The sequence below is a fragment of the Centruroides sculpturatus genome, unplaced genomic scaffold (genome assembly GCF_000671375.1).
Source record: "Centruroides sculpturatus isolate CEXI.00-Female unplaced genomic scaffold, Cexi_2.0 scaffold787, whole genome shotgun sequence".
Classification (NCBI taxonomy): Eukaryota; Metazoa; Arthropoda; class Arachnida; order Scorpiones; family Buthidae; genus Centruroides; species Centruroides sculpturatus.
In genome coordinates, this window is record NW_019384977.1 from 134,324 (window position 1) to 162,248 (window position 27,925).

Genomic DNA, 27,925 nt, shown 5'->3' on the forward strand with positions numbered 1-27,925 from the left:
GATAATAATTTTTTAAAATATAACAACACAAAAATAAAAAGGGAACTTGGGTACAGTACATTTATCGAGAGCCACAAATAATCCTTTGAAGAGCCGCATGTGGCTTGCGAGCCGCAGGTTGGCCACCCCTGGTATATAGTAAGGGTCAATTATGCGACTTCAATTGTTCCTTTTCCTGGGTATCCAGACAGCTTCTTCCATAAAACTATGAGAAGACCATTTGTATTCTTGAATACTGTTGTTGGAAGATAACAGGTCCACCTGATTGACCACAACACATTCATTTAAAAAGTGAATTGACCCATCTGGATTTGAACCTGGGTCCTCCAGAATGGCAGGCTGCCAACTTGACCGCTCGACCATCCGCCTTCATTACAAATAGTGTCGTGTACATTAAATAAAAGAAGTTTAAAACATGACTTGCTTATTAACTATAAATTTCATTTCCTATTGTTAATTTTAAAGTTTTTCTAATGCACATAGAGATGAGTAATACTTACCCAAAGCTTTCAAGTTAATCAAAAAGAAAAAAAAATCTTAAATAAAAAGCAGAAATGCTTCATTAAATAACTTTAAGCGACGAGCTTACTGTTTCTCTTCCATGTTCAAAACGGTGACTTTCATCCTGCACACACATATACCGCTTCACTTGATTCTCAGGGGCTGACCCTCCAATATTATAGCTCCATGTCTTTCTTGCTCATCCTGTTGATTTTTACAGGAGACAGAAGAAATAATCAAATACACCAGTTGAATACAGTTGTCCCTCTATAGTCCGATGTTTTTTAATCTGACATGCTCAGTAGTCCGACGCACTCCCGTCAAGGTACCCGTCCCCATTACGTGTCTGCTTGCACAGAAGCATGTTGCGATATGAATCTCCCCATCCAATTCTTACTCGATGACACACATTTCGTGTGTTTTATGTGAGCAGTTCTGTTCGAACAGTTAGAGTAGAGAATATTGTAAGTTACTGCTAGCAAAACAATGCGAAATATGTAATTATTTTCGGTAATCCGGACACTTTTGGTAATCTGACACACCTTTGGTCCCATACCTGTCGGATTATCAAGGGACAACTGTAATTGAATTTAACATTCGAACACTATGTACTGTACAGTTTTCTTCTCATATTAATTTTTAAATTGATGAAACATTCTTATCTAAAAATCCACAGTTGTACAGTACTTCATTAGAGTAAGAGATCTACTGTCTTCTATTATATTCTATCTTAAAGGAAAAGCTGAAGTTTATTTCACGAGCAGTGTTTACAGACACAAATATTTGGCACTACACACCCAAGTTAAATTGTTGCTAAATATGAGGTTATGAATTAAATTGGATTGATAAGGCAATGTGACACTGATGATCTGCCCAAGGAACTTTCTATGAAAAACTGGCCCTTATTTACGTGTTATACATACATAGAAGACTCCACATGGTCAGTCAGTTGGTCAGGTGCAAACTTGCAACCAACAGGCTAGCCACGTGGAGTTTACCAGTGTTCAATGGTTTTATTGCTTGGCCACTGGTAGACTATGGAGTATAGTACATTGTATATTGTTGTTCACACAATATTCAAAATCAATAAATTTTAAATATTTTAAAATTAAATTGTCAACAAGATCGATATCTAACAAGTTTTACCTATTAGTAATTTTAATTATCTTTAACACACGACTCTTTCTAACCATCCTTTTAATTAATATGTAACCACAATAATAGAAATTGATGTCAGTCAAACACTGAAAATTGCAATTTGAATCAATATCAGTGAAGTTTTTTTCACAATTTATTAAACTGTACTAAATATAGCAATTATCAATATCAGTCATATTCGATAAAGTTCAGGTATATTTTTGTGAAATATTTATTCATTAAGGCAAGGCAGCGAGGCCATCCATGAGACAAAACAATCACCTCAATTAAAAAGATAATTATAAAAGGTGTATATAAATTTTAGGAGTAAATTTAATGGTATAGCAATATACAGGGCGATTCAAAAGTCACAGAAATTTTAAAAAGTTAATAACTCACAAACTATAGTAAGATGATGCGGTTTTCACACAAATGCTTAGAAAGAAGCGGAATATTTTTTTGTGTGAAATAAAATTTTAGTACCGAAATAGTTACATTTCTTGCCATAGATGGCACTTTATAAGATTACATAATTTCTGTAGTTGTTATTAGAGTTTAACTAAAAACATTATTATTTTTTTATTCTTATTTTAACAAATTACAAATGCTTTCAGTTTCCTACAGCACCATCTATGGCAAGAAATTAACTATTTTGGTACTAAAATTTTTATTACACATAAAATCTCACTTCTAAGCATTTCTGTGAAAACTGCATCATCTTACTGTAGTTTGTGAACTATTAATTTTTTAAAAAATTTCTGTGACTTTTGAATCACCCTGTATTTGAGCAATACCAACATAACTAAGCAGTTGCAACAGATGCACAGGTACAGGGCCCTAAAATGGAGTATCAAAAAAATTATTGTATTTTTATTTTCAAATACAGGTAGCCCTTGGTTTACACCGCAGTTCTGTTCCTACAAAAGCCGGAGCAAATCAAACTGGCATAAAATGAACCCATATTTACAGTGAGGTATAGGGTTAGGTTCTACATAAGTGAAAAATAAGCAAATAATTTTGTTTATTAATACAATATAATACAAAATACATATAAATTTAATTTTAATAATGTATTTTATCATAAAATAAAATGAAATGTTTTTATTAAAAAATTTTAATTTCGGATCTCTTACATTTTTCGGAAAAAAGTATCCATCTTTAATTGTTTACATTTTTGTTTTCTTTTATTAAGAATTTCGAAATATGGTCAAATGGATGCAATGATGCTCCTTTTTACATTTGCACTTCGCTCGCAATCATTGTCTAACTCACAAAGTTTAAACTTCATCCGTCAAACTTCCATAGTTGAAAGAATACGCTTTAGATTGGCTGTTTTCATAACTCTTGGACTTTCTTCTTGGTCATTCTTCTGTAGCTTTATGTTGGGTCCATTCAAATCTAACTGTTCGTGGAACATTCTCTATTGGTCTAGATCTGACCAATCCCAATGACCCACGATTCTGCCATGACACATGGTGTCATAGTAGACTCGTGTCTCGCTAGGATTGGTCAAATCGGGACAAAATCTAGTCAAATCTAGCATAGGGAAAATTGGGGAATTACACAGCAAAACAGCGAATTTCACAGCGGCATTATTGTAAATCAGCGTAAACCGAGGGCTACCCTGTATTAAATTTTGCAGATTCTGTAAGGTTTATGGTTAAAGTTAAAAAATAATTGGCCATTTCCATTGTATTCATTTTTATATTTTTTCCAAAAAAGGGGAGATAAAAAAAAATAAAGTCTTGCAGGACAGATGAAAGGATTGTTACAGCACTGCATCTGGGAATTATAAAACAGAATCAATATTAATAACAGATTGGATTGATGGAATAAAGCAATGCAACACATGGGTGGTCATCTGGAGGAATGTCTCCTAAGAGAACTTGCTATAGGAAACTGGCCTCTATTTAGGTGTTAGACATGAAGAAAACCAGAAGACTCTCATGGCCAACAATTCTCTCATGTTGGGCATGCTCAAACCAGCACCCACCAGTGGTGTTGGGTTTGAGCTGGTGGACATTCAGTGGTTTCATCCATTTGGACACCAGTGGCCAAATGGATACTGATGATTATATTATTTGTTCTTTGCTAAGTTTAACCAATGAACATCTTTACCTAAATTTACCAAATGCTTTGATTTTCTACGACAGAAAATAAAGCATTTAAACATGTTTGGTGGATATTGGATTTTTATATAGTTTTTTCCTCTGCACCTCATACCATATTTTCATGCATATAAGACATGCTCTTATAATTATGTGAAAATCATTTGTTTTTGCAGTTTTGAGAAAACATCCTGTTTCACTTATAAGAGCACACCTTGCATATAAGAGCCCGCTTATATGTACCAGCTTATTTTGGCACTGCATTGCTGTCTCAATGTATATATAATAAATTACAAAAGACAACCTTTGAGCAGATAAAACATTATGTTTGAACTGGTTTCGGCTGTGTAAATTTTTGAATGAAATTTTAATCAAATTAGTTTAAGACTGTTTAAATTTTTTAGAACCATTTTTTTTTCTACTTAAATATGAGTTATATCTATTTTGCTATCAAATAAAAACTGAAATAATATAAAAATAAATAAAAAATATTTACTGACTTTTTAATTCCATATAAATTCATAAACATATAATTTTGTGTGTATATATTTTCAATTACAAAAAAATAATCGTTTTTGTTAGTTCTGAATTATTTTTATATTTAATTCATATTTATTCTATAAATAGTCTGTGTGTATGTGTTTGTATGAGAGTTAATTCAAAAATATTTTTGTCATAAAAAAACTATAAAATGCAACAGAATAACAAAAAAATGTAACTAACATCTCTCTTTCTTAACATAATAAATATATACAAAATCAAAATGAAATATTGTTTATATTTCATTTCGATCACAATAGAAATAAATTTAATCAAAACTGATCACTGTCTATAGAGTAGATCAATCTTCTTCCGAAAAATAGTCATCATCATCTGATTCTCCACCAGATTCTTGTTTCTCAGTAGCAAATATATTTTTTATGTCTTTCTGTGGTTTCAATGATCTGGGTTTCTTTTTAACTTCCTTCTCTTTGTCATTCTTAAAAAATCAGATTATTAAAAATTAAAATTCATACACAAAAAAATTATTTTATTATTAAATAAAAAAGAATGCATTAAACTTAAATTCTTGGAATAGTAATTAAAATAATTATAATTTAAAAAAATAGTTAAAATTATGCCCACCTTTGCTTTTAGACTTTTACCAGATTTTTTCCAAACGATCTTTGCATCACCTCTGAATATTTAATATTATAAAAAATGTAATAAATAAAATACAGCATGCAATATTGAATATTAGAAATTTTTTAGATTATAGCAAGAAAACATACCTTTGAGCTAGGAGAGTTCCAGGACTAATACCTGTATTAAATGTTGGTGTTTTCCTAGCAGATACAGGTTCACAAATAGGTTTCATTAATACTGGTGTTTGAATATGCTGATTTTCATTTATATTTATTTCTAGAAAATCATCTGAAAGCTGAAAGTAATGTATATTTTAAAATATGAATTGCAGGATAAGTTTTATAAATAAAATAATAATATATTTACTATATTGCATTGTTTTTTAAATGGAGTCGATTCAAAAAGATCATCCTCATATCCCTCATTTATCTGTTCCATTAAATTTATCAATTGCTGTTTACGCTTCTTGGTTCCCTTTTTAGCTGTTAGTTTTTCTAAAAATATTTATATCATAAATTAGATTTAATATAGGAAATAAAATGCTATTAGTAATACATAATGATATCTACCAAGAGGTTTATCAGTTTGCTCTTCATTATTACATTCATTTTGAATATTATTTTCATCACATTTGTTTGTCTTTTTAACAGCAGTTTTCGTTTTAGTTAATTTTGATGATTTAATTTCTTTTTTATGGTTTTCTGCTGATTTATTAGATAAGTTATTTTCTATTATGATATTTTGTGGATCAGTTATAGTATTGACATCTTTAGTTTTATTAGTTTTAAGTTTTTTTCCNACTTCTTTTAAAATTCCCCTTTTTATAAATAAAATAATAATATATTTACTATATTGCATTGTTTTTTAAATGGAGTCGATTCAAAAAGATCATCCTCATATCCCTCATTTATCTGTTCCATTAAATTTATCAATTGCTGTTTACGCTTCTTGGTTCCCTTTTTAGCTGTTAGTTTTTCTAAAAATATTTATATCATAAATTAGATTTAATATAGGAAATAAAATGCTATTAGTAATACATAATGATATCTACCAAGAGGTTTATCAGTTTGCTCTTCATTATTACATTCATTTTGAATATTATTTTCATCACATTTGTTTGTCTTTTTAACAGCAGTTTTCGTTTTAGTTAATTTTGATGATTTAATTTCTTTTTTATGGTTTTCTGCTGATTTATTAGATAAGTTATTTTCTATTATGATATTTTGTGGATCAGTTATAGTATTGACATCTTTAGTTTTATTAGTTTTAAGTTTTTTTCCTCGAACATTCTTTGTTGCTTTTTCATTTTCTTTGGATTTTATTTCTTTAGCTTTCTCTTGTGTTCTTTCTGAATTCTGGTTATTATTTATTATTTTATTAGAACTCTGCACTCTTATTCTTTTATTAAATTCTTTATCATTTAATTCACAATAATTAGGCATTTGTGTACGATTCCTTAATACTCTTCTCTTTGGATAAGCTTGAACACAATCTGTATTTTGTTTTTTATCAGCAACATTTTCTATTTTCTGTTCACGAGAAACAGTAGACTGAACATTACTAACTGTTGTTGGTTTTTTGTTTTGTTTCTTTACTCTGGATGATTCTTTTTTCTCTATTTCTTTTTGGACTTTCTCTTCATTAATGGACTGTACAGTGTTGTCTTTTGCAGGTTTTCTATTTCTTAATTGCATTTTTGAAGAAACATTTTCTTTTAAATTCATTGATTCAGATGTAGTCATTTTTCCTTTACCATTTAGTTTTTTTGAAACAGGATCTTTTGGCTTTAAAAAGATATCATCTTTGACTGATGGGGTCTGATTTTCTGAATTTATATTCTTTTTTACATTTTCTTGTTCTGTTATAATATTTAAGTTACTTTTAACTTTTAAAGCAGATTCTGCTGCTGGTTGCTTCATATTCTTTCTGGTAACATTTTTTTTCTGTAAATATACATAAATATAATTTTATTTAAAATCTACAAACATTTTTTTCTTTTAAAAAAAATATTATCCATCTATCTTCATTATTGAATATATATATATATATATATATATATCTTATATACATGTATGTTTCATTTAAAGAGCATCATGAGAGAGAGAAAGTTATGAAAATCTATAATTTCTATCATTCAAAATTAGGAAAAATCAAATAGAATAAATTAAAAATTTTGTATATAATTTTACACACTAAAAGTTATTAAATTTAATTTTAACATTCTGCTATAAAAAGAAAGAGACTTGTCATTAACTTATAGTGACATAACTCAAAGTGTTTTCTTCTATATGGCAATTTAAATCTGTGTAACACAAAAACATTATCAGCTTTTTATATTAATTAAAAGCATTTTTGCCCACTTTATTTACAGCTTCATCAGTTATAGATATTTGAACAGAATGTCTGTAATATATTAATGAAACCTTAAAGTATGCAAAAGTACTTAATTATATAAGATTATTATAATGTTTCATGTTAAGTTATAGATTTGTTTACAATGTCAGGATTCCACATATTTTGCAATTTAAATATTGATATTTCTGTTATTAGCAAAATGCATTAATGGAAGCCAAGTTTCCACCACTAGTTTATTATTATTATTATTAACAATAATTAAAACTTCATATTTTCAAAATAAAGCACTTATTACATATTCTAAAGAATACACTAACAATACAGGTCTATATTGTTTTTGAGTCTGCCAATTAAAATCTGATCTTTGCTAATTCAGTCATGCTGAACACAAAAACAATCAATTTTTAATCACATAGTTATATGTGATTAAAAATTTTCACATTGGTAGAAATATTTTAAATTAGTCTATGCACTTTCATAGTTAAGTAATTTAAATAGGAAAAATTCCAGAACAAATTCTTGTGCAATATTTTGTTACTCACATTCTGCTCACCTTAAAGAGCAATATGAATATCATATCCTGATTAAAGTGAAATATGAAGAACATTGTAGTTCACTTTGTGAATTATGTTAGTTTCCAACTAGTTTGTGAAGATCTAAAAATTCTTGTGTGCTTCTGTGTCAATAATCTTGCTATATGAGGATGCCTTGTTTTCAGCACCCATCATAAACTTGGGTAAAAAGAAGTGTCCAAAGCAAGAAAATCTCTGTTAAGGATAAAGAAAATTCTTCATAAAAGTTTCACTGATCCAAAGATTCTCTTTCCCCATTTTGTTTTGGCTTGATAATGGCATATAATATATATCCAGTGATAACATAGGAAATCTTTTATGGTCCCATAGTGTTAAGTTCTTAGGGTATAAAGATCCCTAATCGTAGATCAACGTTTAATATATAACAAAGAAACGGTTATAACGGTCGGACTGGACACCGGTCACGTCCTGCTCATCTAACTGACCCAAACAAAAGACATCCCCAAATTGCACGCCCACATGTAGGTGTAACCTGATCGGTTCCAGATTGAACCCAGGTCATTAGGTTTTCACACGTGCAAAAACAATCGACCCAACACACAGAAATTTCAAGAATATACTTATACCAGATGAGTGTAATTAAAGTATTCCTATTCAATGCTATCTATAAAGATATATAGCAATTCAACCAAATCTGGAATAGTAACAATTCAGGACGTGAAAAATTTCTGTAAAAAAAACTGTGCACTAAAACTCACTACTATGATACTTTTGTCACTGCAATCAAAAAGCAGCTTCCTTTGCATAAGCACACACATTAAAGCCAAGTTCTGGATATAAAAGTGGCCACAACTATTCAAAGTCATTCTTATTAGATACATAACTGACATTTGGGCCATGGAAAATTCTCATGTTTCCCAACAATTCCTCTGTACTCACCTAACATTAGTCCAGTATGGATTAATAGCCACATTTATCTTTAGACATTCTTTCCAAAGAAACTAGTCCCAATGGGCCTGTGACATGATCTGTGATGACCAAGAAATATCAAAAGTGCAACACTTTTGTAATACCAACCACCGGTTACTTCAGGCTACTTTTCCATGATTATATTTAATTAATTACATTGTTGCTGTTGCAGTTGAAATATTAAAAAAGTAATACTTCAACTACAACAGTAACAATGCCTTGAGTTAGCAAAATCAAACTTTTCAGGATTTGTCCAATTTGGAACACTTTGTTCCAATTGGAAAATTTTTCCTGGAATGTCCCAATTTGTCCATTTCTACTCAAAAATATTGCAAATTGTACTAGTTTCATCTTCCACCAACCCAGAGTAGAATTAAACAAGTCAAACTGCTGATAACTTAAGAAGTCAGGCTTTATTCCAATTTGTATTCAAAACAGTCAAATAAGGCTTGCAGATGTCAGCATACATACCCCACCTATCCTCATATGCATACGACTTTAGTAGTTTGTGACATGCATCATGTTCTGTTGGCGCTGTGTAGGGCTATGTGATGGCTTCCAAACTATCAATGAATCAAAGGTTTTGTGCAACCATCATTGATGGATCAAAGATTAATCTGGCCATGTCTAGCTTTTTTTCTTTTTACTTTTTCCTTCCAGTTGGCACTAAGAGGAGTTTTATTTTTAATCATGTCCAACATGAACTTAGCCAAGTGTACAATGGAAGCTGCCAGATTTTCTAACAAAAACTTAGTTGAAATATATAAGTCAAATAAGTACAACTGTTCAACGAATAATAAAAAATGTTCAATAATTGATAATTCAGCACTCTTCTGTTTTGCTATCTGTGTGCAATGCAATAAGATTGTTTGAAAAAGTCAAAAATATTTTAGGCACCAAATGAGTAAAAAAGCAGCCAAATCTGGCATTACCTTATGCACTCCATGATATGCAAATTAGCATGTGTTGCATGGGACCATATCCTTTTAAAGAGGTGGGCATCCTTAAACTTTAGCGCCTATTTTCTGAGTACAGTAGAATGGTCTGTTAAAACTAGATGTGCAAATTACTCTACAATTGGAGGTCAAACCAGTGACCACTTACAGTAGAACCTCGAAAACTCGGCTCTCGATAACCCGGCACTCCGGATAACTCGGCCACACCCTGGCAGGGCAAAAAAATCCTTAATTAATTAATTTTCATTATAGACAGCTTTATAAAAGTATAAAAGCTCTCATAAAGTATTTTTCTGAGGTCTGTCTTATCAGGTAAATTACTGTACACAGTGTATTCATTAATTTTCATTTTCATGTAGTAAAGGCTCTATGCCTTCATAAAGTATGTACTTTTCCTTTGTTTAAGGGTATTTGAACAGTTTATTCTCTGTTGTATTCTCAAGCAAACAATATATACAAGTACAGTACAGTATTTTCTGAGGAAACATGCATACTTATCCTTTTTTAACCCCATTCCCGATAACCTGGCATTTTCACAAACTCGGCCACCCTTCGGACCACATTAGGCCGAATTTTCGAGGTTCTACTGTACTAGGAAAAGAAAATCTATTCTATTCAAAATAAAACATTTATCACAGTACCACTTTTTATTATTCATGTCAAAAAGTGTGAAAAGCAACCATAATTGGTAACAGGATTATTTCATGAGGGTTGTGGAGATAATTTAGTTTGGTTTAATGAATTCTGGTAAAATTTTTGTGCTTTACTGTGTGAAAATTAACATTGTGACAATGGCGTTTTGCCAGGACAATGGTAAAATTTGCTTTATTGGTGTTTACTTTAAGGTGAGTCAACTGTATATGATTATCAAAGCAAAGGTATTTAAACTGTTTGTTCCAGTATGAACTCTAGGATAAAAGAAGATTTCTTTTTTGGATTTAATGAAAAAAAAAAGAGGCTTGGCTTTTTTGGGTGTTTTGAACAAAAGGGGAAAAACATAAATTTGAAGTAATAAACTTTAAAAAAAATTATCAAAATGGATAACAAAACAGCTTATTAACATTTATTTTCCTATTCATTTTGGTAAATTTACCTGTAGTACTAACATAAATATAGGATCTGTACAGATAATTCCATCTACGATTCCCTGACCAATTATGACATTATTCCCTGACCTATTAAGATCTCTGCATTTCCCCTTTCCATTATGTACTATTTGGTCAAGTGTATTTAAGCCCATTTTGTATACAATTATATACATTTTTTTAAATTAAAAAACACTTTATTTACTTACAAAAAACTTTGTGTAAAATTGGTTATGTAACTACATCATTTCTATGTCACATGAAAAATTTCATGAGTTTATTTAAATTAAGCAGATGTTGTGCAGGTCAAAAAAATTGGGATGATTCTTTTTTATGGGACACAATCGCAATCATTTAAGGCATGAATCCATCTTTGTATTATTAGAGGAAAGATAAGATGTAAATGAATAAAGTCTTAGTGGCTATCACAAGTCAATATCTATCAGTCAATATCAGATGGCGCACAGTGTAAGTTTTTGCAAATCTAGCAGGACAAAATTATATTAAGAATGGAACAATTTAATTGAAATCAAAATTTATTTATAATAATTAGAGTAAGTCTTAAAACATAAAAATCATATAATTTTGCCATAACATAGTTTTTTGTTTATTTCATTAAAACTGTATAACTGCAATGGTACTAAGGAAGTCGGCATTAGTAATTTTGGATTTTCTGATTCCTTTAAATTTTTCTTTCCCAATGATATGTGCACCTTACATTTCTGTTCATATTTCCATTGCAATTTCTTTGACGTTATGAACATTTTCTTCAACTCACACACTTATCAGCTTATAACTTTACTATTTTATTGGTTATTATTGCTAAATAATATTGTAGATCCTGTCATTGTGTACAAATCAACACCACTTTCAACTTCCTATTTCTTCACAATCCAAAGTTTCACTGCCCAAACACCACACAGCATTGCCATTTTTAGTGTTCATGTGCAACTGCTACCCCTCCCCCACTACCCACCATTTTAAATTTGAACATAAACTTTCTATTCAACAAAATTTAAATTGTTAGATTATCATTTAAAGTTAACAAGATATAAGCGTGACAAATCTTGCCAATTTTTTTTGGTTGCTCCAGGTTTTGTAGATCCCAATACTGAACTGAATTTAAAGACATATTCAGATCAAAAAGGAGCAAGAGCAACAGGCAGATTCTGTGGTATTTGCAGATTCCCTGAGTTTTTCTGCTACAAAATATTATTCCCTGATTTTCCAGTATGGACCCTGTAAATAGATATTCCATCTATTTATACCAGTGTTTCTCAACCTCTAACGAATTGTCGCCCCCTTCAATAAAACCGTTACCTATTATCGCCCCCTTCACTTCAAAATTCCGATGCCGAGGACCAAGACTAACGCCAAATTCGTACTGCATTGAATAGACTAGTGACTAGTATAACGTTATTTGTTTAATTATTGTACGATATAACAAATAAAATATCTAATTATTCTTAATATAATGTTTTACTATATCGCCCAGAAAATTGTTTTTCGCCTCCCAAAATATAAATTGTTACAAATCGCCCTCTCAACATGGAAAAACGCCCACATGGGGGCGATATCGCCCCCGTTGAGAAACACTGATTTATACACTAGTCCTAAAAGCTAACATTAACAAGCAATTATTTATTATGAAATGTCAGGCCACAATTCTTAATCATCTTTTAATTTATAAAAAAGAAGACCAGACCAGTTCATATATAGTTAATCAGGGTCTCCTTTCCCTAAGCTTTCCATATTTTATCTCAATTTTAGTAGTGTCTTACCCCTGTACATCATACTGCTCTTGATAACAATTGAGTCATGCTGGTCATCTAACTCTGTTCTTAAGAAAATTTTGAATTGAAATCACATGACTTCTGGTCCAGATTGGTAGTTTGTATATAATTAATTGGAATCTCTGGTTCCTAAGCTTTCCATAGCTGGTCTCAATTTTCATCTAACTGTTTGAGATTAATGAATGACAGACAGACGATGGAAATAAGTTTGCAATTTTAAAATTGGAGCCCAACAAATTAATATTAGACATTAATAAGTTTTTTTTATCCTATCTATTCAGATGCTAGACTTAAAGAAAAAATTAGCCAAATGGATAACAGTAGAAGTTAATTTCTGTTTTGTTTTATGTATTTACACACCTGACCTTAAGGAAAAATTAATAGCATGGATCACAAAGTATACATCAGTGAATCTGTTTTGATATCCATTTCATAACTACTACTCCTTTTTTCTAATTCTTTCTCATTTTGTTTTCTTTTCAAATATGCCCCTTTTTTGTTAAATCCCCCAAAAGAAACACTTTTCCTAAGAGTCCATACTGGAGCAAACAGATAAAACCTGTTCTCCTGTAAGTACTGAAACCAGCATTGTGCATGAGCCATTTACCCTTGCATCATGTGGCATGTGTGACAGTCAGAGCAGTGTCATGTGGTATAACAAAACAGAAGTGTATTGATAATTCAATAAAATTAATTTAATTAGAATTATTCACTTATTTTCCAGAGTAGCTACTGCCTGCCTAATTCTGGCAAGTCCATTAAATTTTACCATAATGCTACCTCACTTACAATGTGTCTATTTCTAGTTTTGAATTTATGGCAACTCCATCTTGAGTCAACAATTTTCATGCAAGATGGAGTGCCTCCACATATCTGATGATGCATACAGCAATTTCTGTGACATTTCACTAACAACAGTATGAGTAGTTGTGTGCTTCCTACTTTCTAGCCACCTCATTCTCCAGATCTTAATCTGTGTGATTTTTGGACATTTGAAAAGTGTGGTTTATCAAGAACATAGAACAAGAATCACAGAAAATCAATTATGGTCAGCTGTTGAACACACCATTCATTGTCTTCAGGTTTTTACATCTTTAGAATGGGGGCCATGTTGAGCAGTATCCCCTGCATCACTAAAGTCTCTGTTGCATGATTGTCTTGTACAAACAGAACATTTGTTTCTTGCAATACCAAAAATGCCAGTGGTGAGTTTTGGTACTGATTTCTTTTCTTTTTTTTTTTTTTGAAATGTCTTCTGCATGTCTTTAAAAATCACTATACAAGATTTGGTTGCAGTTGGACTACTAAATATCACATTAGGAAGTGTTGAAATAGAGGTACAGTAGAACCTCCATTATCCAGACCTCTATTATCCGGATTTTCGATTATCCGGATTGTTCAAAATAAACAAAAATTTTACGAATTTGCTAATTTGCACTTGGTGAATTACGACACTATTTATGTACGTGACAGAATGCATAACTTTTTTTGTTTCAACAACGTCTCACCCAGCACAGTGGTCGTAAACTCTTAAATATATTTTACGTAGTAATAAAAATATAACTTGACATATGTATTTATAAATAATTTATATTCAAATTACATCATTTCTATGACCAAGGGCGGCGTAAGGCATGGACGACGTGGGCCACCGCCTATGCCTCGCGGTCCGAAGGGCCTCGCGCCTCGAAGGTTTATGCATTACTTAAAAGCCGCGAACGCGACGAAAAAATTTTACTCGTCATAAAACGATAAATAGTTTGTCAAATTTTTATTCATAAAAATGCAGTTTCAACTGCTTTTTATTTTATAAAATCCGTCTTCTTGCGCCATCAGAGGGCCTTTTAAACAATAGGTAGTCTGTTAGCGTTGGTCAGAAGTAGTCCAAATTCAATACGAACGTTTGTTTCTTGAAAATTTGATCACGATTTAAATACAGTATTTACTTTTAATATTACCAATATGTCATCGAAAAGAAAACGTGTTGTATTATCATGAAAAGACAAATTAAAGTATTTGTTTCAATTATCCGGATTTTTCCTTATCCGGACTACCTTCATCCCCAATTAGTCCGGATAATCGAGGTTCTACTGTATTTTAATTATGATAATCTGGAATGTGCAATATAACCAAAACCCAAATTATTCGCCAAACTTAAGCTTAAACTGCTGGATTATTATTTTTTAAAGATATTATCTGTACTGTAGGCCTGGAGTGGGCATCTGAGTTCCATTTCTGATTGATCTTTTCTTGTGAATTTTCTATTTTCTATCTTTAATATATTAAAAAAGACATTTATGCTTAATTATTGTAAAATTAAATTGACTTATTAAAGAATAATATTTTGTTTCTATTTGAAAAAGTAAAATAAAGCTTAAGTACAGAGAAAAATCCCACATCCTTTGCATTACTCAACAATTTAGCCAATTGCACTGTTCAAACTAGGAGTTAAAAAGTCCTCTTAGTGCCTTAGCTAACAAGAAAAAAAAACAAATAATGTTATATTTATGTATTAGAGACTTAAAATATAATAATTAAAATAAAAAAAAATTAATATATCATTAGAATATTTTATTTAATAACTAAACAGATAATTAGTTTAATTCCTATATTTTAATTATAATTAGTTTAATTCCTATATTTTAATTATAATTTATACTGTATAGTAAAACCTTGATTTAATGGACTTTGAATTTAACAGACAAAATTTCTGGTCTATGTCATATGTGAAAATTAATACCCTATTAATGTTAAAATGCTTTTTGTATGTAATTAAATTAACAGGTTTTTTTTTTATCCAATAGTCACCACTCTCAATTAAATGCAATTAAAGTGTATTTTTCAAAAAAATGTTTGTTTATTTCAATTTAAATTGTATATTTATTTATTACAGTATCAGAACTATGGCAACTACATAAGCAATAATACATATAAGAAACTTTTCTGTAAAATTAAACATCTCATACATACATAATTTTAATTATGCAAACATAGCTACATGAGTAAACACAGATAAACTAATAACTATTCATTTTTTAACACACTCATTTAGAAAACCTACTTTATTATATAATGGACTTTTGGCTTTAATGGATTAGTCTGTTAAATCAAGGTTTTACTGTAATAATATTCAACAAAATTTGATTACACTTTCTTAAGTCAGCAGAATTATTACATTTTAAATGAATGATATATTTTTGATGATGAGCTAGAAAAATGTATCAAAACATGTTAAATTCACATAAATAAATTTCTTAATGTAAGGCTGTTTATTAAATGTAATATAATTAAAAAAAATTACTGATTGTGTTTCTGGAGGACAATAAATAGACAAACTTCTTGAATTTGATAAGAAACTAGTCACTAATACATCTACTTCACATTTCTTATTTTGTGTATTTTGTTTTTGAATTTTCTTCTTAGTTTCTGTAAAGATAAAAATTTTAAATATCAAAAAACTTTGAATATTTAAAAAATATGGTAATGATAAATTCCATTTAATCATACATAGTAGAACTTCAATTATCTGAATGCTAATCATTCAAGCCAGACCATTTTCCCCCTACATGAAGAAAAGGGTGCCAAACAAAAGAGTTAATTACCTGTAAACAGAGGGTAGATAAACAAAGAAGAAATCACTACACAAAAAATGCAAGGAATATAAAAAGGCAACCACATTGTCCAGAGAGACTTTCAGCAGAGAAGACACTTGGAGGTCATAGAAAATAAATATATACTCAAAAATCTTTACAGGTATTGTGTACTGCTTTCATATGATGATTGTGGACATTGTGGCAGTCAGTTTTTGGAGGTGCCCACATAGTATTATCATCTAAAAGCAAATAAATGTGCTGATAATATAATCAAAACTAGAGATCATCAACTATTGATATTTAGACAAAGGAAAGTGGAGTTTCTTTAGCTAAAAGCTACAACATAAGAAAAGCAATAATATTGGGCATAAAAGCCAACTAACATGCCATCTTGAAATATGCTACCAGGTTTGACTCTGATAATGGGTCTAAGAAAAGAAAAATGAAAAAAGATGAAAATGATGTGACATTTAATTGCACACTTCATTTGTGGTTCATTCAAAGAATAAACAATGGGAAACCAATATTTAACTCTTTGTTACATGAAAAGATACTACACATGAACAGTCACTTAGAGACTTTCCTAATTTCAAAGTCAACAATGGTTGGCCTAGAAACCTCAAGTTATGACACAGCATAACAGAACTTCATTGAAGGTCATTGACCTGTAACAAGACAGTTGCCAATGAATTTAAGGAAAAGTTCACAAAACTCAGGGATAGCACGTTATATTCAATGTCTGCAATACAGATGAAACAAGGATAAACTGGAAAGTATTGCCCTGAAAATCACTGACTTCACAACAGGAATCTGCAGCTCCTGGTTCTAAAGTTAGCAGAGAACAAATCACTGCATTGATTTGTACAAATGCCAGTGGTACTCATGCACTGCACTGCTGACATTGCATGAGTTTGCCATTGATAGTGATTAAAAAGTCTTAAAAAAAAAACCTAAGTGTTTCAAAAATGTTGCCCGCATACCTACCGTTTATAAGACAAAAAAATGCATGGGTGATCTCAATCTATTTTGTGAATGGTATACTAAAGATTTTATACCAAGCATTAAAAGGCATCATGAATGCAAAGATGTTGCTCTGTTGATGGATGATATGCTAAATACAATCAATGATGACTTTGAAGTGATTTATCTTCCATCAAATGTCACAGCATTAGCTCAACCAATGGATCAAGACGACATTGAGAAGGTGAAGAGAATGCACAGGAAAAGAATGTTTGGGGTCAGATCCTACAAGAAAAAATTAGCATCAAATGTATAAAGTATGTTCTTTTTAACATCATATCATCAGTTATTTTTAATGAAGAATTGTATTTTATCTTCAAGTTGTTAACCATCTCTCTCTGGATAAAATTTAAAGAAGGATAAAGATTTAAATAGACCCAAATTTGTTTGTTCATTACTTTTTAAAATTCTTTGTTGTTTACTCTTGGCAGAAAATGACAAGGCTGTTACTTTTCTAAAACGTTTAATCTGAAGAACTGCTGGTATGTATTACCTAAAGCTTGAGAGTCATTGACAACAGACAGTCTACTATGCATATGTAGCTAGAACTATTTCTAAGACTAACAGCACAAAACCTTTCTCACTAATTTCTAGCCTTTGCAGCATTTAAACTTCTTCTAACCGACGCTCCACAGTGTACCCGAGGAAGGCCTATTAAGAAGGCCGAAAACGTTTGTACTCCAGTTAATAAGGCTAGAAATTAGTGAGAAAGGTTTTGTGCTGTTAGTAACAGACAGTCTGAAAAGGAGATAGAACAAGCTTTGTTCAGATCTGAAAGAATCAGAAAAAACTACCAGAATGAAGTTAGTGGTACAAGTACATGGTTAGTGCAAGTTAGTGCAATCTATTTAACTGTCACATTCAGCATAGAAGTCATAATGATAATTATTTCTGGATGTATGAAATATTCACAACATTAAACATTATCTCTGAAAACTTCCAGATCATGCCTTGTATATACAATTTCACTTCGTTAATAATATATTTTCAATTAAAAAAAATAAAATAAACAACAGATGCTTTCACTATTATCAATGATATATCTCTATTCTATTTACAATTACTGTAAACTTGTTTTCATTTTTATTTTGGTAATTCAATGCTTAATCAAAAATATCAACTTTAGACCTTTCCAAGTAAATACATTTTAAGAAAAATTTCTACAATGAGCAGTGAATGTAGTACTAAGTGTTTTGACTGAATTTTTTATAGTTAGGAACAACTATTTAATTTATTGAGTTTCTTTACAGTTGTCTAAGTTGAATTTTCATAATAAAAAATTTTTAGTATCTTTTAAGTAAACTCAATAACAACAAAGGAAACTCTTAAATCATTTCTAAATCTAATTTATATTAAAATTTTATCTAAGTAATAAGACAAATAATTAAGCTTCAGCTAACAGAAAAAAATATCTAAATGTAAAATCAAAATAATGAAACTAAATTGGTATAATTAATTTTATCATCATTAACTAAAATAATTAAAAATACTTAAATTTATTTTAAAATTCTTAAAGTAAAAAATTTTGTTTTTGGTACCTTTAGTGTTTAACGGTTTGTAATTTTGGTCATTTTGTGTATGCTGAGAAGGGTCATAATCTTTTGGGTCAATCCTAAAATATCAAACAATATAAAATTATTTACATAGTTTATTTATATGAAAATTGAAATTCATAAATATTCAATTACAATGATCAAATAAGTTACATAAATTTCTTGAATTTTTACAGACTAAATATCAAACAAACTTATGTACTAATATAATTTACATTTTACAAGTCCAAATTTATTTAGTCAAATGAATTATAAAAGAAAAACTTGTATGTTTGCCAAAAAATTCTTTAATTTGAACATTATTTTACTTACTTTGTAGTAGTATAAACATTCCAAAAATTTTTAATAAGAACATTCCAATTGGTTGGAAATCCATCACAAAATGCATCTATTATTTTTGGAGGAATACCTAAAAATAAAATTTATCAGTATTTAAATCATTGAAGTAAAAATAAAAATAATTATTCTAAAAATACAAAAAAAAAATGGAAAAGAATAAATACCTTTGCTTAAAGCTAACTGTTTATTTAGTTGACCTTTTAATTTATAAATTCTGTTTGTAGTTTCAAGTGTTTTGTTAGTTGTTCTTGAAGTAACAGCTGTGCTTTGCCAAGTAGATCCATTACTTTTAGGCCTAGTTTTAATATTTAAATATAATTTTTATAATGACTATCAAATTTAGTTAAAAATTCTTTGTATTCAACTCAATTAAAATTTTTAGAAAAATATACCAAGTATACATTTACATATAATACTAAAAAAAAAAAACACTTTTAAAATATGATTTACAAGTGATGTAACTGATTAATTTAATATCAGTAACTTTTGTAAAACTTGGTACCACATCTGGCTATCAAATAAATATATAATAAAAATAATAAAAAAATAATACAAATAATAAAAAATAGTTTGTTTTAAGGAAACCAAACTCATTTTTTACTAGAGAAATGCTTTTTGGCCTTCCATAAGGGCAGCTTCAGCTCCAAAACATTAGAATCAACCTAAAATATTTAAGTGTATTGTAAGATTATTTAATGTAACATGCAACCTTTAAATTTTTAGTCTTCAAGAGCATAATGCCTATCCTATGTTTAATTCTAATATATATAAAGTATTAAAAAAATGTAATTAGACAATTGCTGGCATTTTAAGAGTTGTCATTATAAATAAATATTAATAGAAAAAGCTAATGTGCTTGAAATGTCAATAATTATCTATCTACAATCAAATATTCACTATACAAGCCCATAATTGTGAAAGTAACCACTTCATGTGTCTTTCTTGATTATGTACTAGCAGACCCCGCCACGCGTTGTTGTGGCTCAAAATGTATCTATTATAAATTTATAACACTTCCCCCGTGGGAGGGAATTTTTCGAAAAATTTCTTCTTAGTGTACATTCTTTTGACGTACCCTATTAAAACGCAATCAAAAATACAAAAACCCGCATCTAAAATAGTATAAATACAAGCAGAGTTCTTTACTGTAAGCCTTAATCCTAACCATCTCCCTTCAGTGGGGTTGAATTTCAACATGTATATTATATAAAAACATGTGCGTATTCGAATGCAGCCTTGTGTCAAAATTTCAAAGGAATCGGTAGGAACAAATGAACATTACATTTTTATTTATATAAATAGATAGAAGATGATCTGCTTTAGTTCATTTTCACAGAAAAGCATAATGCCTCACAGAAAAGCAAACTTAGGGCGTCATACTCGTAGCACCATCTGTTGGACATAAGCCTTAACCTAGATTATATCTTTTAATTTAATTTATATGAATGTTTAACGGAATAATATACAGCCTATGTCCACCCTGAAATTCCATTCTAAATATTGGCGAAAGAATTTTTGAAACCGGATGAGTAGTTTTGGAGATTACCTGCTGCATACAAACTTATATACATACATACATACAAACATTACCTCTTTATAATATTAGTATAGATGAAAAATATTCATTTATTCATTATAATATTGATTGTGATAATTCAATGCACATCTTTACAAAATAAAATTTACTATACTGATCCAAAGTTTACAAAATCAGAACAACACAAATATATGTGAGTTCATAATGTTTTGTAACTTTTTACATACTTCCAGTATTGCCCTGTATTATGTAATCTGATGTACAGTACTTTTGTTACTTTTCTGTGTTCATATGATTTATGAACTGATTTTTGGATTTATGCTTATTTGTTGATGATGTTTTGTGCCAGTAAGTATCCAATTTGTTGTATATCCTTTATAAAACTTTGTGATAGTTTTGCAGTCTGTGAAATATTGATATATAGTCTGTTTATTTTTATCATTTTGATTCTCTTAAACAAGTAATCTCTTATGCAATTAACTGTAGCATTAATTGGTTAAATTGTCAGAATTTGACTTATTATCCTATTTGAAAGCCTTATTTTATTTTTCCCTGAAAACAGTATTTGTCTGAAAACATTTTTTATTTATAATTTTGTGAACTAGCCTCCAATAAATCAATTTTCTATATTTTATTTATACATTATAATACTTATTTACAATCTTATACGATTGCAATATCTACATAATAATAATCTACATATAAATAAGCTTTTCTATTCTAAAGCTATCTATATTTTCTGAAATTTAATTGATAAAATAATGTAAGAAAGAAAGTGTATTGTCTTTCAGTGTTATATTTGTTTGATGAATTAAATGCAAGTACTTTTGACATTTCAAAATGTTTCTATTATACTTACATTTAATTTGACAAATGAATAAATATAATGCTGAAAGACAGTACACTTTCTTCTTTATAATATATTTGACATTGTAAGTGGCTTATTAAGTTTTATGATGAAATAGTATTTTATTAAATAAAATANCAAAAGTAAAATATTTCTTTTATTTAAAAGATAGCATCTATAACTTATTACATCTAGCATTTTATTAATTTTTATTAACTTTGAAAAATTTTCTAATTTAAAAAAAAAAAAGTAAATTAAATTTTATCTCACTGTAGAAAAGTTTTAAGAATATATTTTCCATAATACATTATACAATATATAAATCTTTTTACTTTGAAAACTAACAAACTGAAATTATATGCAATTTATCTTGTTATATAATGTTATAAATTATTAGCTGAACCTATAAATATTTTAACTCCACAGTAACTAAGTGAATGAAATTTAAATTCTTCTATACTATATTGTATTTTCTGAAATCTATTATGAATATAGTTGTGTCATAACAGAAATTATCTCCAAACTATTGGTTTTTCCTAAAATTACTTTCATATTGACAAAGGTGAAAGCTAATTCACCAATACACTGGAACAGTTCACAATGACACCTTACATACATACTCCAGCAACATTTAATAGAATTTACAAATATTAATATTTTTGGCCACATTGAGAGACCTTCCTTAGGTAAAAAAGCCATTCCACAGATAGAATATTCAAAAATGAAAAAATATTCCAAACAGAATATGATTCAATTTGAAATTTCCATTATAAATTAACCAACACAACACATTATAAAATTTACATATGATAAATACAATAGATTAATATAAAATTTAAAATAAAAGTAAAAATATTAAAGATAATATAGAAAAACTGATGTCTCTTAGCCTTATATCAAGTTTTGAAAATCACAAGATAAAATATTGTGTTTTAAAAACTACATGATAAAATAAATGACAAAAAACATTATTAACTTTACAGATGACAAATAAATCAAAGTGTGTAATATAACTTATAAAAATATTTGATAGAGAGAAGTTATGAATAGTTGAAGCTGTAGAAATATACAGGGTGGGCCAACGAAAACGAAATGGCAGAGTTATCGCGTTCGTCCAAGCAAATCGCTCGGACAGGTCGATTTTATTCTCAAGGGGGACATCTTCATCAATTAAGTTTTTGCGATTCTGAATTCTGAATGTTTTTATAATTCTGAAAGTTTTTGTTACTTTATTTGAAATAAATGTTTGTTTAGTTAATAAAAAAATGAATGAGTTTTTAAAATTTTTTGTTGTCTGTTGTATTCAGAATCGCAAAAACTTTATTGCTGAAGATGTCCCCCTTGAGAATAAAATCGACCTGTCCGAGCGATTTGCTTGGATGAACGCGATATCTCTGCCATTTTGTTTTCGTTGGCCCACCCTGTATAAAGCATACTATTGGTTTGTTTGGAATAGCAATTTTTAAGAGCAATTTTTAAGAGAAATAAAAAAAACTGTTTCAAAACTAAAAATATACTTTTATTCCATTATGTATGCACCATTGTTTTTAATGACATGTTGCCATCTATGGAGAGCTTCATGATACCCCCTTCATAGAACTTTCCAGTTTTTTTCTGCAAAAAACTGATCCATGTAGTTTTTGCAAGCTTCCAAAGTGTCAAAGTTTTATCATGAAGGGAATTTTGCAGAGAACGGAACAAATGGTAGTCCGATGGGGCAAGGTCAAGTGAGTATGGGGGGTGAGGTAAAACATCCCAGTCTAGTTCCAATAATTTTTGGTGTGTTTGTAAAGATGTGTGTGGTCTGGCATTATCGTGGTAAACACAATGCCTTTTATATTGGCCAGTTCCAGACGTTTTTATTTAATTGCCATGTTCAGTTTATCCAATTGGGAACAATACTTAACAGAATCAATTGTTTGATTCTGTGGAAGCAGCTTGTAGTACAGGATTCCTTTCAAATCTCACAGTGAGTATGACCTTCTTTGGATGAAGACAGGCCTTTGAAGTTTTTAATGGTGCTTCATTTTTCTTACTCCATGATCGTTTTCAGCTGATGTTGTTTTAAACAATCCACTTTTCATTACCTGTCACTAAACGCTTCAGAAAAGGGTCATTTACATTTTGTATTTCAAGAGAATCACAAATGGAAATGTGATCCAGTAAGTTCTTTTCCATTAAGTTGTGAGGTATCCAAATGTCATATCAATTCACATATCCAAGCTTCTTTAGATGTTAAAATACAGTACTGTTTGATGACTTCACTATGTCTGCAATCACTCGAATTGTGTAATGAGGGTTTTCATGCAATAATGTTTTGATCTGGTCCTCTTCAATAATGAGAGGTCTTCCTGAGCAGGGAGCATCTTCAAGGCTAAAATTACCCACTTTAAATTTTGCAAACCACTTTCAAACAGTTGATTCTGCTACAGCACTCCCACCATAAACATCACATATTTTTTTTTGCTGTTTGTACAGCATTTTTGCCTTGCCTTTACAATAAGAAAAAAAAAACAAGTATGTCGATAATGCACATTGTTTTCATCCATTTTTGCAATGAAACAAATTAAACAATATTTGAATAATCTTAACAGTTTTTTTTTGTAACGAATGCGTCTCAAGGTCATTTATCGTAATATTCATTGGTTTGTACAATTTTATTCATTTTCGCATCAATCAGTGTCTCAACTGTTAGCTACTACGAACTTTCTGAACAATTCTGTACACCCTTAATTCATAAGCCTATTATATTCATTTAACTTCATACATTATTTTCAGTATTTTGTTTCTATTTTTAAAAGTTATATTACACACTGATTTATTTGTCATCTGTAAAGTTAATAATGTTTTTTATCATTTATTTTATTGTGTAGTTTTCAAAACACACAATATTTTATCTTGTGATTTTCAAAGTGTGTCATAACACTAAAAGACATCAGTTTTCCTATAATATCTTTAACATTTTTACTTTTATTTTAAAATTTATATTAACACATTGTACCTATCATATGTAAACCTTATAATGTGTTGTGTTTATCTAATTATAATATAAATTTCAAATCATGTCATATTCTGTTTGGAACATTTCTTCATTTTTGAACATTCTATCTGTGGAATAATTTTTTTTTACCGGAGGAAGGTTTCTCAATGTGGCCGAAAACGTTTAATTTCTATTAAATGTTGCTGGAGTAAATACATATGGTGTTTTTGTGTCAGTATCAAAAGTGAAGCATTAGTCAATGTCAAGATAAAAATATTTTTATATGCATTAGTAGAAAAAAATGAGATGTATGACTTAATTAAAAAAAAATTTTTTACTCAACTGCAATGCTTCATAAATATTATTTAGAAAATTTTTATCAAATGGAAAAGTATTAATTTAATGAAAATATAAAATCCATTTAAATTACCAATGCAATCCTTGTATAGCTACATCTCCCTCTCTCAGTAGTACAATAGTCCAGTTTGTTAACTGACAAACTTTTTTATTATTATTAGCCTGTAAAATAAATTTTAAAATAATATTTAGTAACATTCTAAACAGATTTTTTTGTAAAATTAAATAAAATACTTCAAAATATATAAATAATTTTATTGTATTGATAATATCAATAATAAATTTCATCTATCTATCAACAATAGATGTACTGTACAAGTAAAATTTACAAATCTTTACTGGCATACTAACAATATATGGATGGAATATTTGAAATTATTTTAAATACAAATATTTACCTTTAACTGAATGTTATAAAGTTGAGAATACCAAAATAGCTTATTGCAAGAAATGCTTTCAATTAAAATTTGATTATTTTCTGCTAATACAACTGCATATTTTTAAAAAGTAGGAAAAAAAAAAGTTTATAAAATCAAAATAACTTTGAGTGAATCTACACACTTTATCTAATATGCCCAGGGTGGCCAAGCTCCTTGATAGTCCAAGCCATTTTTCAAAATTTGAAATTTTTTGCGAGCCGCAATTAAATACGTATTAAAAAGGTATGCAAAAAATTGCAGAATACAAATTATATCCGTAGCAGGAGTGATACAAATTGTTTCCTCCAGAGCACAATGTCAACTGTCCGTTGCAATGACAGTTTACAAATTCAAATCGGTCTGGAGTCAGTTGATAACAGACGATTTCGCCACTGTTTATGTTCGTTCGCGCAGTTTTCGATGAGTCATATGATTCTTAACTTGGACAAAAATGAAATTTGTTACAACGTTGCACTTAGTCTTTCATATTTGTTGTTAGTAATTTAAAAGACATTTTGAAACACATACGGAACAATAATAATTTTTTAAAATATAACAACACAAAAATGAAAAGAGAACTCGGGTACATCTATCGAGAGCCACAAATAATACTTCAAAGAGCCGCATGTGGCTCGCGAGCCGCAGGTTGGCCACCCCTGTNACGGATCACCCTAGTTAATCTGCAGATTAGCTAGGTAATGTACACATTAACGGATTTCGAGCTTTATATGGATTTGACCGCCGGATGGCCGAACGGTTAAGGTGTCAGCCTACCGCTAAGAGGGACCTGGAAAATAATCCGAACGGATCAAAAATCCCTAGAAACTTTTGGGGTGGTCCGATCCGGATATATCGGATCCCGCCCCTCACTGTATTGCAGCTTTATTGTGAGCCTAGCAGAATTCACAATGGGTTTGATTAATTTTAGCCCTTATATTATGGCTAGAGATTCAGAATGTAATTATGATATTGAAAATTTATTTTTAAAAAGTTTTGGCTTAGATGAAAAATGATGAAAAAAAAACATTATTAAAAAAGAAAGGCCAATGCCTAAGTTAAATATAAACACTTCAAAAAAAAAAAATTGTTCGACATTTTCACGATAAAATGGCTCTGTAAATGCATAAAAATGCAAAAATTGTTTTGTTGGCCTAGCCTACTATTTTCAAATGAAATTAATGTGTGGAATAAGCAACACTATCCTTTTTCCAAGATATTCAAAATCAATCCGAATTTTTTCTAATATAATGAACGATTCAAGTCTCCATACAAAACACACACCCAGAGGGACATAAATGTGATGCATATGCACATCAAACATGCTTACATGCATTTGCCACAAGTGGAAAGAATGCATTCGTGCAGGTCTGGGACAAAAGAGGATGCCAAAATAGGATATTAAAAAAAAAAAATCTATTACATTTTCATTTTAAATTTTGCCACCACAAAGGCAGATTCAGTAATATTTTTGGGTAAAGTTATACAACTATTTCTATCATATTTGTTTTTTATTTTTATTTTCCAAAAAAAAAAGTGCCAAAAATAAAATGTTATACAGGACACATGAAAGACTATTTACGGCACTAAGTGTACACATAGTTTGCTATTTTTAAAACCAATAAATTATTTATCACTTTACAATTTTATGCACATTAGTCTGCGAAAAAAATTACAGAAAGCCCGTTTGGAAACGTCACACGAGCCCACTCATTGGTAGTTACACAACCGACCGAACGTCTCAATATTTGCCCTTTTGCCTATATGCACAGGCTTTTGAACCACTTTGTATAAACTAATATTGAATGTACGTAGATAGGCAAACATTCCTTCTTTGTAGTGTCTAGATAACAGCCAAATAGAAAATAAACATTATTAATATTTTTACTACTTCAAATCATGCTTTCATTTCAAACACATTTATAGGAATTTAAGTTTTTAATTTATGATTCAAAAGTTTCTGTAATTGATAATTGCAGAAACTGTTTGTGAGTTTGTTTAATCAAGTTTACCTTTAATTCATTTTTACGTCTCATCAGTCAAATAAAATTTGAACTCGTATTAAGCAGTAACGTCTTTGTAACGTATAGAAAACTAATTAATCACCGCTACTTAATATATTTGACTAAATAACTGACTTCAAACAATAAAGAAGCATCGAAATCCGACTCAGTTTCCACGTTCTCACTCGTTAGCATCATAACAAACCGCCTAATTTCAAATTCTATAATGGATTAAGTGTTGCCAGGTTTGTTCAGAAAATATATAAGATTTTAGAATGGACATAATATTCATAAATAAAAATATAGAATATATTATTTTCTTTAAATATTTTCTTACAACTTCTGTATTTGTTTTAATTGTTATTTTAGTTCTTTGTTATATATATTACCGCTAAAGCTCGAAATCCGTTAATGTGCGCATTACCTAGCTAATCTGCATATTAACTAGGGTGATCCGTTAAAGCTAGGAAAATTATTCCATTTCTCAAATTACCTAGGTAATGTTCAGATTATCTAGGTAATCTGCAAATTACCTACTAGGCACTCGGTAAAGTGAAAATAAGATTTTTGCTGGAACAACAGCAACGTTTCTGTACGCTTAAATTAACATAATGTTATTTATTTAATTTTCAATATCTAAAGAATCAAGTTAATACAATCAACAAATTAGTTGATTGAATCAATCATCAATCAATTAAAAAAACTTTAATACAAAAAT

At 29.6% G+C, this 27,925-nt stretch overlaps 1 protein-coding gene across 2 annotated transcripts; it reads right to left on the reverse strand.

The window, feature by feature from the left end:
* Positions 1 to 4,295: 4,295 nt before the first annotated feature.
* LOC111632710 (nucleoporin GLE1-like) lies at positions 4,296 to 27,419 on the reverse strand. Of its 2 annotated transcripts, XM_023377211.1 has the most exons (12): positions 27,217 to 27,419; positions 24,862 to 24,950; positions 19,232 to 19,362; positions 19,041 to 19,137; positions 18,714 to 18,787; positions 15,864 to 15,988; positions 6,121 to 6,814; positions 5,441 to 5,638; positions 5,238 to 5,365; positions 5,018 to 5,166; positions 4,872 to 4,923; positions 4,296 to 4,725 (listed from the first exon to the last, which is right to left on the reverse strand). In XM_023377211.1, exons 1-12 carry the CDS (start codon positions 27,238 to 27,240, stop codon positions 4,588 to 4,590), a joined length of 1,899 nt encoding a protein of 632 aa, XP_023232979.1. In that variant the 5' UTR covers positions 27,241 to 27,419; the 3' UTR covers positions 4,296 to 4,587. The 2 variants fall into 2 exon arrangements, with proteins under 2 accessions (XP_023232979.1, XP_023232980.1); XM_023377212.1 differs by lacking the exons at positions 5,238 to 5,365; positions 5,441 to 5,638 and adding an exon at positions 5,720 to 5,847 and having other exon boundaries at positions 5,923 to 6,814.
* Positions 27,420 to 27,925: the final 506 nt, after the last annotated feature.